This window comes from Zalophus californianus, chromosome 6, assembly GCF_009762305.2.
Source record: "Zalophus californianus isolate mZalCal1 chromosome 6, mZalCal1.pri.v2, whole genome shotgun sequence".
Lineage (NCBI taxonomy): Eukaryota > Metazoa > Chordata > Mammalia > Carnivora > Otariidae > Zalophus > Zalophus californianus.
Genome location: NC_045600.1, coordinates 51,093,823 through 51,114,749, shown reverse-complemented (window position 1 = coordinate 51,114,749; position 20,927 = coordinate 51,093,823). Strand labels below are relative to the sequence as shown.

Below are 20,927 nucleotides of genomic sequence, written 5' to 3'. Positions count from 1 at the left end.
GTTTTTGCACAACAAAAGAAACAGTGCACAAAACCAAAAGACAACCGAAAGAATGGGAGAAGGTATTTGCAAATGACATATCAGATAAAGGGCTAGTATCTAAAATCTATAAATAACTTATCAAACTCAACACCCAAAGAACAAATAATCCAATCAAGAAATGGGCAGAAGACATGAACAGACATTTTTTCCAAAGAAGACTTCCAAATGGCCAACAGACACATGAAAAGGTGCTCAACATCGCTCGGCATCAGGGAAATCCAAATCAAAACCACAATGAGATACCACCTCACACCAGTCAGAATGGCTAAAATTAACAAGTCAAGAAACGATAGATATTGGTGGAGATGCGGAGAAAGGGAACCCTCCTACACTGCTGGTGGGAATGCAAGCTGGTGCAACCCCTCTGGAAAACAGTATGGAGGTTTCTCAAAAAGTTGAAAATAGGCTACCATACGACCCGTAATTGCACTGCTGGGTATTTACCCCAAAGATACAAATGTAGGGATCCGAAGAAGTACGTGCACCCCGATGTTTATAGCAGCAATGTCCCACAATAGCCAAACTGTGGAAAGAGCCAAGATGTCCATCGACAGATGAATTGGATAAAGAAGATGTGGTATAGATACACAATGGAATATTATGCAGCCATCAAAAGGAATGAGCTTTTGCCATTTGCAATGACGTGGATGGAACTGGAGGGTGTTATGCTGAGTGAAATAAGTCAATCAGAGAAAGAGATGCATCATATGACCTCACTGATATGAGGAATTCTTAATCTTAGGAAACAAACTGAGGGTTGCTGGAGTGGTGGGGGGTGGGAGGGATGGGGTGGCTGGGTGATAGACATTGGAGAGGGTGTGTGCTATGGTGAGCTCTGTGAATTGTGTAAGACTGTTGAAGCACAGATCTGTACCTCTGAAATAAATAATGCAATATATGTTAAGAAAAAAAAGATAAGATAGCAGGAGGGGATGAATGAAGTGGGGGAAATTGGCGAGGGGAGATGAACCATGAGAGACGATTGGACTCTGAAAAACAAACTGAGGATTCTAGAAGGGAGGGGGGTGGGGGGATGGGTTAGCCTGGTGATGGGTATTAAAGAGGGCACGTTCAGCAGGGAGCACTGTATGTATGCGCAACAATGAATCATGGAACACTACCTCAAAAACTAATGATGTAATGTATGGTGATTAACATACCAATAGAACATTTTAAAAGAATTCTCATATCAGTGAGGTCATATAAAAAAAGAATAACATCTGCGAAGAGGGAAGGTTTCAGAGCTCAGGCCAGCCTTCCCTAATGAGGTCATTCATCTGGTCCTCATGATGAGTCAGTTTGAACAGTCATTTTTGCCTAGATGTAGCATGATCATGCCCTGCCGAGAGGGACTCAAGTGACAAATCTGATACCTGCAAACCTCCACCATCTGATGAAAAACAGAAATGGCACGGGCATCAAAGTGGCAAATGTATGAGAACCTGGAAGAAGGGAGAACTGCCTTCTTCCTGAAACAATCCGATAAAACTGGCGGAGGTCAGTGGGGACATTCATCAGCAATAAAGAGGGTAAGAATAACAAGTGTGAAGTTAAAAGTATATTAAAATTATCTTGGATCTCAACATAAATATGCAGAAGTTTTGAGAGGGGGTAGCCTCATAAAAACAGAACCTGCATATTTTACTCATTAAAGTAATTCAAAATATTGATCTTGGAATTATTTATTTAAAAGCCAATTTAAAATACACCTGTTCCAAGGTCAACTGGAAGGAGGGAAAGGAAGTCTAAGAAGTATATTTGAAATAAAGAATAAGTAAAACATACACCACTCAGCTAATGGGAAAAATTAGAGTTGAGCCAAATCTTACCTTTGTAATAAGATCGTAATCTCACAATAAATCAGATAGTTTGGCATTGGTGTGGAGATTTCTTTTCATAGGTTAGGCCCTAGTGAACCTATGACTATGTCATAATTTTCTATCCACTTTTCCCAGTCTATGTTCTGTTTCTCAGTGATTTCTACCCACTCCTAGAAAATTTATTTTCCCCAAATCAAAAATCTCATCATTGCATGTGTCTGCATAAAATCTGTACTGTCTCCCCCTACCACTAATGAGCTAAGCTTTCAAAACTCTTCAGTAAGTGTCCCCTGCAGGGTGGAGAAGCAGACAAACTCTGTGTCCACTTCCCAGGTTGGTATTATGGCTTCGCAATTTATCAGCTGTGACATTACAGCAAGGAAAGTGAAGTAAAATTCTCTGTATCAAGTTTCCTTATCTATGAAACAGGATAATGATTTTAAGGAGCCACAAATGTTTATTGTGAAAATTAAAAGAAATAATCCATGACGTGTTAGGAATAGTGACCTGGTCCATCAATATTAGCTATTACTTACTGTTGCTATTATTGCTGCTATTTGAGATTCAAAATAGCCTACGATTATGAGCGTCTACCAATCTGATAGGAGATTTTATATATGTTACCTTATTTCACTTGCACTGCAAATTTCTGAAATAGGAATGATTATTCTCATTCTAGAGGTGAGGAGGCCACGATCCAGTCATTTTAAATGAATTCTGTAAATTCCTACAGTGACTGAGGGCTAACAGCCGCGTTCCTGCCCAGGTTTCCCGACTTCATGTGAAGGGAACTTTTGACTGCCCAAGTTTGTCCTTCCAGATTTGTCACCTAGTGCTCCACTGTGAAAAACACTGGTTAATAGTGCTGGCAATGAGTTTACGCCCCAGCATAACCAGTTACTTGCACTGTCTGAGGTTGTGTGCTCTACTGTAAAAGATGAGTGGGGATGCCCATCTTTATGAACTGATTAAGGGGATTACTTCACTTAAATAGTGCAGTAGCTGGAATAGATCATGTGCACAATTTTATTAGTTTATATAATTATATATTTATATTTTTAGTTTTATTCATTTATATCAAAACACTTAATGTCCTCCTAACATCCCACATTTTAATTCCTCATTATCAGTACCTTAATCTTCCCTGTGTTTATCTCTGTTTATTGAAAATGTACCCTCCTTTCATAGAGAAACGTTTTCCATTGTCCCTAAGCATTTCCTTATTCTTCAGCTAGATGCAGATCCACAATCCCTGGTCCAAATTCTGTGAGCTTAGATGCTTCACCATTCAGAATTTTGCCTTATTTTAGACAGGTAAAGGAATATATATATCTTGTATATTACGTGAGTCTCTGGAAGGATCTGGAACAGAATCTCATAATTAAACCTAGTAATGTTTTTGCTGCAAATAGTATAAATGCTCACACTTATTTGGATAAAGACTATAAATAAGTTCATATTAGCCCAGGTCATATATTCTAAGGCACGGAGATTAGGCTGGCATGCACTGCCAAATTTAATTAAGTTAAAAAATTTTGTGTTCAGTTTTTTTGATTTTAGAATTGTGCATAAAGAACTGTAGACCCATATGATCTCTCCCCACCTCTCGCAGGAGTTTTAATAGGTTCTTTCTTTTTTAAAAAAAAAATATTTTATTTATTTGAGAGAGAGAGAGCACACGAGAGAGAGAGAGAGCGAGGGCATGAGCATGGGGAGAGGCAGAGGCAGAGGGAGCAGCAGACTCCCCGCTGAGCAGGAAGCCCTAGGTGGGGCTGCTTCCAGGACCCCTGGATCATGACCTGAGCTGAAGGCAGATGCTTAATCTGCTGAGCCACCCAGGCACCCCTGCTAGGTTCTTCCTAAAGATTATGCAGTATTCTATCCAGCATGATTATGTATTTACTCATCTTGGCCTCCATTACTGTACACGGGTCTCTAAGGGCAAGGAATGTATCTTCATCTTTGCGTGCTCTTCAGGACCCAAGATGTTCTTAAATCTTACTAAGTGTGTTAGGCATACTTTATAAACAAGAAAATATCATACCAGTATTCCAAATATGTAGACAGTGCTAAAAGTATTTGTCTTGCAAAGATGGCAACACTCCTTTTCATGGTCATGAATACATGGTGAGTCATTATTCACACAAATTTCTTTGAAAAGAAACAGCCTAAGTTATACTGGTATTAATTTCACAGTAAGATCATAACGAATTTAACCCATTGATGATTTGCCTGAATGCGGATTCTAGAAGGGGTAGGTAATGCTCCAAAAGTTCAAATTCTAATATAAAATTTGGAAATTAGGACATGATAGGGGAACATTCTTAGCATTTTACTTTGCAATTTGAAGGTAAGTCATTTAAAAGTCGATGATATTCTTTGACTAAAATTGATTTCATGCTGTGTGTTTGTGAACCTTTTTCTTCTTAGTTATGATTTACTCTAGAAGAAACGTAATAATTCTTGTTATCTCACCTATATGTTGTCCATACATGTGATAAAAGAAGCTGAAACAATACGCAGTGTTCGTGGGGCCATAAGGGTTTTTAGGAGCTATGCTGAAAACAGGGCTGAGAAGTCGGGCCTTTTCGCCTTCCAGTCTGGGTCGAGATGTCTCAATGTACATATAAAAACCTTTAAAAAGACAATATAAAATGTTTAAGCACATTATTAGGTGACATGAAATTTGAAATCATTAAGAAGTTTTAGAGTTTTTATATGAAGTAAATTATAGATTCACAGGAGAATGTTGATCTCATTTATGAACTATTTATGTATAATATAAAGAACAAATAAATGATCTACATAATTAAAGATAAAATTGCTTAAATGTATAAAAACTTTAGACAAAATTGGAATTTTACACTTGAATTATTAAAAAATTCCCATCTCTCAGCTATATGTGTGAGTTCTGAGAGAAGATTCATGTCTATGATCTTGGAAATTTCTGAATTATTGGTACTGTACATTAAAAATTTAATGTTTTATCCCATAATCTTCAACTCTATAACTAAACATTCTGTTGCATGTCATATTAATGGCACTGATTTCTAAAAGTCCAAGGCTGGAATATGATTGTTATAAACACAACATTTCATACCCTCATACCTTCTTTGGAGCCACTACGATCAGCATTAGGTCCTGTGTTTGGAGTATATTTTGTATTTCTTGTTGCAGTACTTTGCTTTGTCCAGTCAAAATTATCTGTATCATCTTGGGTGAACAAACAAATGTTCCCATCTTCAAATCCACAGTGAAATTCTCCTGTTAATGAATTTTCATTAAAATAATTAATATTAATCAAATTAATATAAACACTGCAATATTCTTATAAAAATTTTTAAAACATTATACAGCAATAATAATGCAAGACTGTGACAGTGATACCAGAGCCATGATAGCACACAAGATTACGACTAAACCTAAAACTATTTCAATTTTAACAAAAAAGAAAAGTAATCTTGATATATAAATCAGTCTTTTGGTTTAATAACTTAAACCCAAACCATTTTCCTCTGAAATATCCAAATAATTGAAATTAAAGAATATAATTCACACTTGAATTATGGCTGATGACTTTTCCCAACTCTCATTTTTCGAGTCTAGAAATAATTCAAACAGAACTGTCAATTACAAAATGAGCTTTATTAATTTACCTGACAACATATTAAGGCTGTATACCTTGAGGATATAATTTTTCACACCATGTCTGGAGATGCTTTCATGTATACCCACTTGCAGAAATGGAAGTTTACTTAGGAGAAGATAATGGCAAATATTTTAAAAAAAATAGTTATCTTTAAATTATTTTTTGAATGTGGATTTGGCAGCAGGTTGAAATTCACTAGAAATAAAGTAATGAAAAGCTTTTATGAAGACTGTGGAAGGACTGGGATTTCTTGTATGCCTGCCACATGGTGAGTTCAGACCCAACAAAAAGTTCGGAGAGAACTTTCTTCAATGAGGGTAGGAATGATGTTTCTAGGTATCAAAGGGTTTTCTTACTGGGATGTACCCTGCTTGAAATATAGGCGTAAATAAAGAAGATAATGTCAACTAGGCACAAAGAAGGCATGAACAGACATTTCTCCAAAGACATCCAAATGGCCAACAGACACACAAAAAGATGTTCAACATCACTGATCATCAGAGAAATGCAAATCAAAACCACAATGAGATATCACACAATGAGATGGCAATTAAAAAAAAAAAAAGTATTGCCAAGCATGTGGAAAAACTGGAACACTTATACACTGTCATAGGAATGTAAAATGGTACAACCAGTAAGGAAACAGTATGGAATTCCTCAAAAATTAAAATCAGGGGCACCTGGGTGGCTCAGTTGGTTAGCAACTGCCTTCAGCTCAGGTCATGATCCTGGAGTCCCGGGATCGAGTCCCGCATCAGGCTCCCTGCTCAGCGAGGAGTCTGCTTCTCCCTCTGACCCTCCCCGCTCTCATGTACTCTCTCTCTCTCATTCTCACTCTCTCAAAAAAAATAAATAAATCTTTAAAAAAAAATTAAAATCAGAACTGGGGGCAACTGGGTGGTTCAGTTGGTTAAGTGTCCAACTCTCGATCTCAGGGTCGTGAGTTCAAGTGCCGCCTTTTTTTTAACTTAAAAAAAATAGAACTACTGTGTAATCCAGCAATCTTATTTCTCGGTATCTATCCAAAAAATTGAAACCATTATCTTAACAAGGAGAAGGATGCACTCCTATATTCATTGCAGCATATGTTGCAATAGCCAAAATATGGAAGCAACCTAAGTGCCCATCAATGGATGAATGGGTAAAGAAGATATGCATACAATGGAATATTATTCAGCCTTAGAGAAGAAGAAAATCTTGCCAATATGTGACAACACTGATGAACCTGGAGGACATTCTACTAAGGACATTATATTAAGCCATGTATTTATTCTTAGAAGAATAATGCTGCATGATTACACTTATGAGGTATCTAAAATATCCAAATATAAAGAAGCAGAAAGTAGAATGGTGGTTTTCAGGGGCTGGGGGAAGATGGAAATGGAGAGACATTGGTCAAAAGGTATAAACTTTCAGTTCAGCAAGAGATCTGCTGTAGAACATTATGCTGGGATAACAGTGCTGTATTGTATACTTAAACGTTATCAAGAAGGTAGATCTCATATTAAATTTTTTAATTTTTAAAACTTTTTAAAAATTAAAAAATTTAAATAATTTTTAAATTTAAATTTTTTTAAAAATCACAATTTAATAAAGGAAGAGGGAAGGAAGGAAGGAAGGAACACAGGAAGAAAACCATTTGACATATACTCATAAATATAAAAACAGAAGGCTTTCCCTTTGAATTTAAGTTTTTGTTTTGTTTTGTTTTTGTTTCAGAAAAAGACTTGCTGTACCTCTTGTGTTTATTTATATTCCTTATTATGAATAGGCATATTCACAGGGAATATAAGCATTTAGTGAATTCTAAATCAGTAAATTTCTGGATAAACAATATTCCATATAAAATATTTTTCAGCATATATTTATGCCATGGATCTTGTACTGAAGAAGACAGGACTGCTTGATATTATCAATTGAGATCTAATGTTGGTGACAGCAGGGTAGCTATACGCATGGATATATTTCTTTAAATATCTTTTAGGCACAATAGGAGATTCCTTTAGCTGCTACTTTGGAGTCAGGATAAAGCAATGTTTGATTTTAAATGTTTTCAGTTGTTTAATTACATATTGTATACACACAAAGAAAATATCAAAAAACAAATGTAAAAATTTAGGATTTGTTTATAAATCTGCTGCCAAATCTTACTTTTTATGTCATTTAAAAGCATATATGATGAATTTTATAAGACCATTTAAACATCTTTTGTGTAATTTAGCCTTGTTTGCAAAAAAATTGCCTACAAAAAACAAACAAGAGTTTTTAAAACCTGAAAATTGAGTCACTCATAGTAAAATTAAGCAACAATACAGCTTATGAGAAGACATGCCCATAATTTTAGATATACCTAAATTTTTCATAATTTGGTTATTTTACAGAAGACATAAGTTGTTTAAATTTGAAGGAGACTTAAGACTCCAGTAATTCCCATTGCACAAAGATAAATAAGTCATCTCCATAGTTCTTCATTACTTCTGTAGACATTTTTACAGTGAAGAAACCTATTACTGGAAAGATTTTATAAAAAGTAGAAAGATAAAAGTGGGAAAAACTCGCCATTTTGGACCATAATAATCTTATGATTATCCTGTCATTATATGTAGGGTAATTATGCAAAAGGCTATTCATTAAAAAGTTTATTGAAATAAGGAACATCTTGATAGTGAAAATGCATCAGTCTGTAAAAACTTATCAAAAGTCTATGTAATATTAAATATTAAAAGATCTCATAAAATAAGAAAGTAATATAGTCCAGGATTTTCACAAAGATATGCAACTGAAGACAGTTGATATTGAATTTTTCAGTGGTTTTCTAACTATAATATGATCTTGGTAGTTTCAAGAGCTACTTAGAAATAAATATATCTGAAATATTTTGTATTACATGGTCTCACTACCCCAATTCTTCTCACTATGGTGAAGAAAGACTAAAACTTGGGGAAAAGCAGCCTATGCCCAATAGTCCTCTAGCCCAATGACTCCCTCTTGTACCCACCTATCCTGTTTCTTTATTTTTTACTTTATTTTTTTAGCTTTACTGAAATATAATTGACAAACAAAAGTTATATATATATAAGTTATATACAGTTTGATGTTTTGATATATATTTTGAAATAATCACAATGAAGCAAATTAATACATCCATCACTTCACATATACATAGTTACCACTATTTTCCTTCCTTCCTCCCTCCCCCCCTCCCTTCTTCCCTCCCTCCCTCCCTCCTTCCCTTCCTCCTTTCCTTCCTTTCTTTTTTTGGAGGTGAGAACCCTAAAGATCTACCCTCTTAGCAAATTTCAAATATACAATACAGTATTGTTAAGCATAGTCACCATACTGCACAACAGATCTCCAGAACTCACTCATCTAACATAATTCAAAGTGTATACCCTTTGACCAACGTCTTCCCATTTCCCCCTCCCTCTTGCTCCTGGCAGCCACCATTCTACACTCTGCTTCTGAGTTTGACTATTTTAGGTGCCATGGAAATGAGATTATGCAGCCTCTGTCCTTCTGTGTCTGGCTTATTTCACTTAGCATAATAAACCAAATTCACCCATGTTGTCTTAAATGGCAGGACAGCCTTTTTTAAAAGCTGACTAATATTCTGCATTTTCTTTATCCATGAATCCACTGATGGATGTTTAGATTATTTCCATATCTTGGCTATTGTGAATAATGCTGCAGTGAACTTGGCATTGGAGGTATTTCATCAAGGTTGAGCTTTATTTCCTTTGGCTATTTACCCAGAAGTGAGATTGCTGCATCATTTGGTAATTCTATCTTTAATTTTTGAAGAACCTCCATACTGTTTTCTAAATGGCTGTAGCAATTTACATCCCCACTGACAATGTGCAATGTTGATTAAAGAGACCTACTGTGTGTTCTTGGCACTCTTGCCGAAAATCAGTTGACTGTAAATTCATGGATTTATTTGTAAGCTTCCTATTCCATTCTATCAGTCTATTTCTATATTACATTAGCTATTTGGGCTTTTTTATGGTTCTATATGAATTTTAAGATTGCTTTCTATTTATGTAAAGAATGGTGTTGGCATTTTGATAGGGATTGCACTGAATTAGTAGATCATTTGGGGAAGTATGGATATTCTAACAATATTAATTCTTCTAATCCATGAACACGGGGTGTCTTTCCATTTACCTGTCTTCTCTAATTTCCTTCAACAATGTGTTATAATTTTTAGTGTAGAAGTCTTTCACTTCTTTGGTTAAATTTATTCCTATGTATTCTATTCTTTTTGTTGTTATTTTGAATTGGGCTGTTTTCTTAATTTCCTTTTCAGATAGTTCACTGTGAATGTACAGAAATGTCACTGTTTTTTGTCCTTTGATTTTGTGTCACCTCACTTTACTTAATTTGTTTATTATCTCTAACTTGGAATGACATTTTAGAGTGTGCTACTATGGTAAACTTTCTTTTCAGTTTTAAGTTGTTTCTTAGAGATAGTGAGACTGTCACACATATATATTATTTATATTATTATATTATACATATTAATATTTATATTATATATATGTGTATTTCATATATGTATAAACCATCTTGTACTTAATATAAACCAAAAGAAGTCCAAAATTTTTTTCCAGAAGTTCTGAATTTTAACAGTTCGGACCTCAGAACCTAAAGCAGACAAATACACTTTTCAAATATTTTAAAACCTCTTTACAGAAAATTTCAACTCTGTTGCTGAGATACTTGAGAGACCTCAGAATTCATTTCAATCTTATTTCAGTATTTTTGTTTTCTTTTCAGTTAACACAGTCCAATCACAGACTAAACTTCAGGTTTGGTCCAAGGGTACCCTTCCTGAGGAAATCAGCAATGTATAAGAAGGACGCTGCCCGTGCTTAATGGAGCCTGTAGGATATGGTTTTCTCGACAACTAGTCATCCTTCTCTGCAGTTCAAAATTTCAATCAAAGAGTTTTTAAAAAACTATAAACAAAAGGCCTTCCTTTTTTAAATTTAAAAGGTAATTATTTTGAGTCTAATGAAGAATCATACCATGACCAAATTTCATGGACTTACTTTATATAGATATATTGGAAGTAGATAATTAGGATAAGTCAATTCACTTAAAGACTATATAAGTTGTTAAAATGCAAAAGAGGATTTAAGATTAGTTTTATTTGCTGCCAATATATGTCTCATATCACATGTATTATATTAAATATAATATATATTCCAATATATTCCTACATTTTTTCTATAAAAAGATGTTTCAGATAAACCATAATTTATAATTAAGCCAACATATAATTAAAAGATTTTTAAACTTTATTATATAGACAATAATCTTTTGTGGAAGAAATATTACTAAATGGTATTATAAGAATTCATTACACATAATTGTAAATAACCTAAGAAGTAAGATTTGGCAGCATTTTCTTCATTTTAAGAAATCACTTACAATCCTATCAGAAGTACTTAATGTTTTTAATTTCATTTTTTCCTCATTGACTTTTTTTCCTTGAACTTCTTAATTTTCACTTTCTCTTCAGCTTCATTAATATCATTACTGGGAAAATATGTTTTAATGAAATGTGGAGAATAAATAGTAAGCATATTGTAACTAATTGAACAATTATAGCAAAAGTATAGAAACAAAAATCAAGTTTGTCTGAGGTTGGGATGCCAACAGGTTTAACTACAAGGCAGCAATACAAAAACTTTATAGAGATGATGGAACTTGTGGTGATGGTTACATAACTGTATGAATTGGGCAACACTCTTTACAGAAGTATACACACAAAAAAGTGTTAATTTTACCATATGTAAATTATGATTTGAAAAGCAATGCCAAAATTTAAGACATTATACCATTTAAGAAGATCTCAGGTAAAAGTAGTCTGAGGGAAAGAAAAATTAACTTTCCATAGCAAAATGTAAAAGAAAACATGACCTTCTACATGTTGGCCTATTTTCCTCTTATTGAATAATGTCTGGCTAATTTATTAGGAGTTTGAATGTATAATGAATGTGTTTCCTTGATAAAACATTTTTCTTTTATGTCTTTGGGACCTGAAGGGTTCTTTAACAGGGTTAAAGAAATCAATTAATAAGGGAGAAATGTATGTGACTGTTCAATAACATAAAAATAATTACTCTCGATAACTTAGAAAAATCATTGTGTGATGTTTACTAAAAAGTCTTTATTCTGAACAATTCTAATCTTTTACCATATTGAACAGTTAGTAAAAAAAAAAGTACAGTCAATAGAAATCTTTAGTATGGAGAGTTATAATGGAAATTATTTTAAAAGTAGAAAATCCGATTCATTGTTTGACTAACCAAAAAAATAAATAAATAAATAAAATGCTTGTTGGAGAAGACGTGGGTAACTATGACCTAAAGGATACGAGTTTTTAAAAGAAGCACTCAAATTCCAATTTAATGTTGTTCATCTTAAGGGCACATTTCTGGCTTCTGTAATGTTTGAATATATACTCTAGACACACTGAGCTTTGCTCAGTTATTATGGGAACATGACCTTCCTTTCCTCACCTTCTTCACCTAAGGAACCTCTACTCAACTTTCAGGACCCAGTTCAAATAGCATGTCTTTTATAAAACTTCATTTGCCATAAACTTAATGGTACTTTTTATATTGCATGGAAGTCATCTGTTAGCAAACAATATCTCTACTATTTCTTTACATATGCATTTTTTCCCAGTAAATTGAAGCTAGTAAAAAATTTTTCCTTGAATTATTTGTCAACTTTTTCCTGTATCAAGTTTTAATGTTCCCATGATGACTCTTTTTAAACATATCTACTGAAACTATAATCAGAGAATTTACCTTCAAAAGAATTATAATCAATATAGTAATTAAATAGCAATAGAACCCTGGGGAGAAGCCAGGGAGAACCTGATTTGGGCAATTAATTCATCTTGAAACTGTTGTGTATTTGTTCTCTTAACAAATGATCATTGAACACCTGCTAAGTATAAGATGCTGTGATACACCAAAAGACAGTGAGATATAGAGAGAAATTAGAAACATATTTAGCTCTTAAGTATTTTATGACAAAATAAAAAATAGCTTATAACATAGATGAAGACAAATTGTTTTTGGAAATCAAATGGAGAGAATACTCAGTGAAGAAGAAAGCATTTGTGCTAAACTTTATAAATGAATCTCAAAGGGTTGAGAATATCCACATTAAAGGGTCATTGGTGAGAACAAAATGAACTGTGCATGAAAGCAATATGAAAACAGGAAAGATCCATGAACATATTCAGTATTATAATCTGGATATGCAGAAATGGAGTAAAGGAGAACCTTGGGCAGAAAATAAGGTAGCAACAGGTTATGTAGTTTGGTCTTGGGTTATATAATCAGTGAAAGGCCATTATAAGGAAGGAAACAAAATAAAATGAGAAAAAAGACCTGCACAGTTTCTTCACTGAATATAAGTAATGGAGAATATTGGATGGATGGGAATAAGAGTGCAAAGGTGGCTCTCCATTCTTTTATTAGCCAAGAACAATATATTCATAGGCACAAAATGTAAGACAAAAATCAATCTTTAATGTGAAATATTCAAGAGGATGGTGAACAGACTATCTTCATTAAGAATGGGGATATAGACTAGTGATGTATGAAAAATTTTGATTAAACCATTCAAATGCCAACTTTGTAACTATAGTCTTTCATAACTGGAATATAGAAATTAAAAAAGAAAATTAAAGAAACACATAATAGTAATATAAATGATATGCATTGCCACAAAAGAAAAACATAATCCTATAGTTAAACAAATAACAAATGTTAAGTTGGAGGAAATGGCTCCATATTTAGGAAAACTTATAAAAATCAATGATGAATATTAAATAATTTGTCTTTATAATCATATCCATCAAAATTTAAAATTCACAATTCATATTTAATGGTAGTTTTACTGTTTCTATGCCATTCCATTTTAAACCAAATATGAACAGTTGCTAAATAATCTTTATATGCCTATGAGTTTTCTACTTTTCTTAACTGAAATGCTGCACCATTATTAAAATAAACATATACTCACTCAAATGAGGATTAACGGGAGCTGCAAGAAAAGCAAAAAATAATGTTAGCATGGCTTGAATGTCTTTTATAAATAAAAGTCTAATCAGTGTCTCATAGTTCCTTATCAAAACTTAATGATCTTCCCCACTGTGACCATGGAGAATTATGTCTGCAATCCATTTTGTTCTAGAGGATTGAATAGAATCTACTTTGGAGCTCAGCAATAACAGTCTCAAAGTACCCAAAAGATCAATGCTAAATAGCATGTGGGATTTGTTCATTTTCCAAGGAACAGAGTTGCTGATTTTTTATATCTTAACCAGTGCAAAAACCCCCAGAAATCAAACTCAGGCTGACAGTAGGCCAACCTATAATCTAGATGTTTTAACAATGAAAGCAATTATCCAACAGAGATTACACTTTAGTTTTTTTGCTGTTATCTACTTCTGGTGAAAAGAACATGGTGTATATGAAAATAAAGCAAATCTTATATCATGTTTTTACATGCACCTCAAAACAAATAGCTACACCAGTGCTGCTTTGTTTGATTACATGAACACACACACACACACACACACACACACAGACGGTTTTCAAATAACAAGCAATACAATTGTGTTTTTGTGCACTAGAAGACATATTTATCTCAAAAAACTGTGTTTACAATACAAGTGACAATTGATTTCTACATGAAGAGGAATGAATACTTTACATTTTACTGAAACAACAACAAAAATGTATCTAATCTAACAGACAAAATGGTACCTGTGTATATTGATTTGTTATTTATCACTTTGAGAGAAAATTTCATTCTGGATGAGGTAAAGCATTGTTGTGGTCTCCCAAGATTACAATAGGCAGTTAATCTAACTTGCATAAGTTTGTCTGCTCTGTTGTTAATTTCTAGCATTTTCCATTAACCATTTTTTTTAAACTTGGACTTTACAAATGAAGTATGATAGATAGTAAAAAATGCATACCCGTGCACAAAGCATGTTCATAGTAATTGTTACATTAGTACATTGAGATCGACTTTAACAAAGTGAGTTTCTCAATCAAATATTTTTACTATTTCTTACAGAAGATAGACAATTTCTATTACTTTGTTTTTCTGATTCTGTTTCCCCATTGCCAATTATGAAATAAGTAGAGAGGGGACTATATATCTACTAGTTCCACCGAAGTGGAGAAAAAAAAAAAAAACTAACTTTTTCTTGCAAAATATCAATATATTATAATTTGAAAATTAATTAGTAAGAATGAAAATCATTTCATAATTGATATGAAAGTTTAAAATTGTCTATGTATTATCTCACAAAGAAGTAAGCATCTTTGAATTCTAATTTGATTCTAAAATATATGTCACACCTACAGTTAACCTCTGACCACACTGAGTTTTAACTGAGTCTTCTGCTACAATTATTACTATTCATCAAATTCACTGTAAGTAGCGGATTTAACCATGTGAAAACTTCTGTTCTAAATTCTAAATATTTCAGGGTGCCTGGGTGGCTCAGTTGGTTAAGCGACTGCCTTCGGCTCAAGTCATGATCCTGGAGTCCCGGGATCGAGTCCCGCTTCAGGCTCCCTGCTCAGCAGGGAGTCTGCTTCCCTCTCCCCTCTCATGCTCTCTCTCTCTCTCATTCTCTCTCTCAAATAAATAAATAAAATCTTTAAAAAAATAAATTCTAAATATTTCAGTGAGCCCATTTTTCTCTTTTTACAGTTGAACTTTCATGTGTAATTTTTCATAACTGTCTAGATACCATTTAAGTAAACTTTACCCAAGCCTATATTAAAGTAATTTTCATTAAAATGTTTAAGATTTTAATAAGTATGCCTAAGAATGTAAAGATAATTAAAGCTTTTGAAACTACCATAATATCTATTTTCCAGATTTATTTTTCATTTTACTCTGTTGCCTCAGAGTTTTCAGTAAAACTACTGAGCTTATAAAGATATTTTTCTCTAGTTCTCTGTAAGAAAAGTTACATAATTTTTAAGCATAGAAAAGCAACAAGGGTCTTCTGTCATGAAAGGGTCAACTAGCCCTAGTTCTATTCAGAGTTCGTCATTTCATACTTGTTTAATTCAGCAGGACACTGAAACTTTCAAGGTCCTAATATCTTCTTTTTTTTTAAAGGAATGGATATTAGTGCATTGTTTCTAATGCCCCTTCATATTGAGTTGTCTACAGTTTTATAACTCAAGGGCAGGGAGCATGAAACTTAGATAAGAGGAGATAATAATTCATATTTTATAAAATATAAAATTAAATTTTAGAAAAATATACTGAGATGCTATCTAATTGTGTCCCCAATGGAGGTAATTACAGAATAACAATTGTTATTGTCATTAAATTTTATTTATGGCTATCAAATACTAATATTTATAGCATTAACAAAAAAGGTATATTTTAAAGGACCTCATTCAAGAAAAGATATGCCGTAATTCTAATGCTTTTACAAATGTTTATTTGTAAAGGACCATATTCAAGGAAAAGATAGTTATTCTAATGCTTTTACATCCATGATCTATTAATATCCTACTCTATATTGTATATCATCTTTTTTAATGAAAACTGAATATATCTAATTGATAAGGAGAGTGAAAATAAGTGATTTCATGTGAAAAACAACTCTAATGCGATTTTAATAATTTCACCGTACTTTTTATGATAGTATTCAGTTTACCTCTTAAGTAGGAAAAACATGCTTAATGCTAAACTGAATGGAGAACTCCAACTGCAAAAAAAACATTCTATTATTTTTTAAAATCAAGCCCAGTAATCAATGATAAAGAGAATAATATTTCACTAAAGTAATGAAATAAACAAAATATTTGCCAATGATTCATTCAACCCTGAAAAATATATTGACAATTCTAGAGGTAGTCACTGAATATCATAAATTTCAACTGAAATAATTCACATAAATTTCAATTGATAAAATACTAACCTGTTTCACTAACACACACACAAACACACCCACTGACATTTAGATATTTTTAACATTAGCAATCTAAAAGAAAAAATGACTAAAAAAAAACCAAACTAGGATGTACTTCAACAAGCTGCAAAACATCTATACAATGGAATATTAAAGAATAAAAAGAAATGCACTATCAAGCCCCAGATATGGAAAAACCTTAAAGGCATATTGCTAAATTAGTTTGAAAAAGCTATATGCTCCATTATTCCAACTATATGACATTCTAGAAAAAGCAAAATGATAGACAACAAAAAATTAGTGGTTGTCAGGTTTGGAGGGGACAGGGATGGATGAGTAAGTGGAGCAGGGGATTTTTAGGGCAGTGAAACGATTCTGTATGATACTGTAATGGTGAATAAATAATATCAACTTATCAATTCATATAACAGTACAACATAATAAACACTAATGTAAACTACTTGCTTTAATAATAATATGTCAATATTCTTTATCTTCTAGTAGTTTAGTAGTTTTATGTTTTACATGTAGATCTGTGATCCGTTTTCAGTTATATGTCATGAAAGGTATAAAGTTCTGTATTTAGATTATTATTTTGTATGAAATTTTGCTAAAGAAATATGTTAATAATATGGGAAACTGTGTTGGGGGAAAGGAAATATACAGAAGCTCTCTCTACACCCTGCTTGATTTTTTGTAAATCTAAAGATGCTTTAAGACATCAAGTCTATCAATTAAAAAACAAGCTTTGATAACATTTGCTAACTTCTTAATGATGTAAATTTTAAAGACATCAAGAATTTGAAAAAAATGCAAATAATTATATCATAACATGGGATAGAGGATAAAGGGACATTGTTGACATCACATTAATTCAATGTTAACTAAAACGTTACTTTACATTTCTACATTTTTTTAAAAGATTTTATATATATATTTGACAGAGAGAGATATAGCGAGAGGGAACACAAGCAGGGGGAGTGGGAGAGGGAGAAGCAGGCTTCCCGCAGAGCAGAAAGCCCGACGCAGGGCTTGATCCCAGGACCCTGGGATCAATTAAGGCAGACACTTAACAACTGAGCCACCCAGGCGCCCCTACATTTCTACATTTAAATCAAATATTACAACTTAAAATGATTAAGTTTTCTGGGTTTGTTTGTTTGTCTGCTGGGTTTTTGTTTGTTTGTTTGTTTGTTTTTTGGTCACTTGGCTAATGATCCAGAAGATCAATATGCTAAATTTTAGTTTTTTTCTAAATTTAATAGATAGTTATAATGTACATATTCCAGACAGTTTAATATGCAAATAAATACTTTTAAATAAAAGACTACTTACCACTATATTTGATGACACGAATTGTTGAATCTCCTTCGCCAAATTTGGTGAGAGGAGTTAGTCGGACTTCATAAGCCTCTGGTTTAATTAGCTCAGTCAAATTATATGTAATTAGTTCTCCTTTTTGAATGTTTCCATTTATTTTAATTTCCTGTTCCCACCAACGCTGCTGTCCAGCCTGAAATCAAAAGAATTATGTAATAATATTCCCAGTATTTTCTTCAGAGTTACTGTGTTCCAACAAAATGGGCAAAAAAGCATTCTGAAATTTTATTAAATAAGAAAATACATTATATGATTACATTTTATTAAAGTTCAAGTTTCTATAATAAGCAACAAATTCTGTAGATGTTTCCATGCAGATGTTTGCAGATAATTACCAAATTATCACAGAGTAGTTTGGCTGATTAAACAGGTTCAATATACCATTTTATTAAGAGTCAGAGGATAAAACAATAGTTTCGACTACAGTCTCAATCCGGAGGTTTGAAGAGATATAAGTTTAACTACTTCATTTTTTATTCTTTTTTTAAGTTTTTATTTAAATTCCAGTTTTTTAACATAAAATGTAATATTAGTTTCAGGTGTACAATACAGTGATTCAGGACTTCCATCCATCACCTGGTGCTCATCATGACAAGTGCACTCCTCAATCCCCATCACCTATTCAATCCATCCTCCCACCCACCTCCTCCATGGTAACCATCAGTTTGTTCCCCATAGTTAAGAGTCTGTTTCCTGGTTTGCCTCTCTCTTTTTCCCTTTTGCTCATTGGTTTTGACTCTTAAATTCCACATATGAGTGAAATCATAATGGTATTTGTCTTTCTCTGATTGACTTATTTCACTTAGCATAATGCTCTCTAGCTCCATCCATGTCATTGCAAATGGCAAGATTTCATTCTTTTTTATGGCTGAGTTAATATTTCACTGTATATATACCACATCTTCTTTATAGTCAACTGATCTTTGACAAATGAGCAAAGAAAATACAGTAGAGCAAAAACAGTCTTTTCAGCAAACTGCAATGGAACACTGGGCATCCACATGTAAAATATTGAATCTAAATCCAAACTTTATACTTCTCATGACATTTAACTGGAAATGATCACAGACTGACATGTAAAACATAAAACTACAAAATTCCTAGAAGATAACATAGGAGAAAAACTAGATGACTGTGGGCTTGGCAACAATTTTTTAGATACAATACCAAAAGTACAATCCATGAAAGAAATAGTTGATAAGCTGGACTTCTTTGAATTAAAAATTTCTACCCTACAAAAATAGTATCAAGACAATTGAAAGAGAAGCACAGACTGGGAGAATATATTTGCAAAAGACACATCCAAAATACATAAAAATCTCTCAAAATTCAACAATAAGAAAACAAATATCCCAGTTAAAAAATGGACCATGGATCATAACAGAAAAGATGCTCCATACTGTATGTCATCATAGAAATACAAATTAAAACAATGAGAAGCCACTGCATACCTATTAAAATAGTCAAAATCCAGAACACTGGCAACAACAAATGTTGATGGGGTTGTGGAGCAAAAGTAACTTTCATTCATTGATAATGGGAATGCAAAATGGTATAGTCAATTTGGAGGATAGTTTGGGTTTTGTTTTTATTTACAAAACTAAACATACCTTTACCATATAACCAAGCAATTGTGTCCCTTAATATTTACTTAAGGGAGCTGAAAACTTATGTCTGCACAAAAATCTGCCCATGAATGGATGTCTATAGCAGCGTTATTCATAATGGGCAAAACCTGGAAGCTACCAAGCTGTCCTTTAGTAGATGAATAGACAAACAAACAGTGCCACAACCAGACGATGGGCTATTACATGTGCCAAAAAGAAATGAGTTATTAAGACATGAAAAGACAGAGCAAACTTAAATGCATATACTAAGTGAAAGAAACCAATCTGAAAAGGCTGTTTAATGTATGATTCCAACTGCATGACATTCTGAAAAAGGTAAAACTATGGAGATAGTAAAAAGATCAGTGGTTGCCAGGAGTTGGGGGGAGGGAGGGAGGGATATATAAGCTGAACACAGAGAATTTTGGGGACAGTGAAACTACTCGGTATGATACCATGGTGGATACATGTAATTATAAACCCACAGAACATACAACACTAAGAATGAACGTTAATGTAAATTATGGACTTTAGCTGATAATAATGGATCAGTGTAGGTTCATCAATTGTAACAAATGTACCACTCTGTTGGGGGATGTTGTTACTGGTAGAGGCCATGTATGTGCTGGAGCAGGGGGTATATGAGAAATCATTGTACTTTCTGCTCAATATTACTGAGTCTACAACTACTCTAAAGGAATGAAGTTTTTAAAAAAATCTATTGTGCCACTTCATAATTTTCTATTTGCATACATTTTCAGTTTTCTTTTATTCATATAAGTAGTGTAAGTATAGTTGCCTTATAATATTTTTATATCTGAAGTCTATAGTCCTTGTTCTTGGCACTTTTCTCTGTTTTGTTTATTTTTTAACTGTGTGTTGATCATGTAACTAAAAATACTATTACTGGGGGGTTCTTTGCTGCCTAGGACACAGTTAGAGATATACCTTTGTTTCTGACATGCTCCTAAGTGCATCAACAATATGGTTCACTTGTACTTTTGTTTTAAACTCTTTGGTGTCAGGGCGCCTGGGTGGCCCAGTCCTTAAGTGTCTGCCTTCGGCTCAGGTCATGATCCCATGGTCCTGGGATCGAGTGCCCTGCATTGGGCTCCCTGCTCAGCGGGAAGCCTGCTTCTCCCTCTCCCACTCCCCCTGCTTGTGTTCCCTCTCTCGCTGTGTGTCTCTCTGTCAAATAAATAAATAAAAAAGAAAAAATCTAAACCCTTTGGTGTCACAGATTAAAATGTAGATGATCCCTTGCTTTAGGCAGACCTTGGGTTTTGATTCCTGTTTGATCACTACTACCAAACTATGTCTGGGTTGGTGAGCAGCTGAAGGCAAAAGCAATTTGGGAGGGATATTCCAATTAAGATACTTTGTGTTTCCATTTTTCCTTACATTTTTACCTAGTGATATACACATACATACTATATAATTAAACGTGCATA

At 33.3% G+C, this 20,927-nt stretch overlaps 1 protein-coding gene across 2 annotated transcripts in view; it reads right to left on the bottom strand.

Annotated features, from left to right (window-relative positions):
* The window catches only part of MDGA2 (MAM domain containing glycosylphosphatidylinositol anchor 2), an 805,991-nt gene that overhangs the window by 42,471 nt on the left and 742,593 nt on the right, over window positions 1–20,927 (bottom strand). For both annotated transcript variants that reach the window (XM_027570414.2, XM_027570415.2), the window contains 4 exons: window positions 17,825–18,002; window positions 13,561–13,581; window positions 4,971–5,126; window positions 4,338–4,496 (listed from right to left, as the gene is read on the bottom strand). In XM_027570414.2, the coding sequence (XP_027426215.1) occupies window positions 4,338–4,496; window positions 4,971–5,126; window positions 13,561–13,581; window positions 17,825–18,002 (514 nt within the window). The remainder of the gene's footprint in view (window positions 1–4,337; window positions 4,497–4,970; window positions 5,127–13,560; window positions 13,582–17,824; window positions 18,003–20,927) is intronic.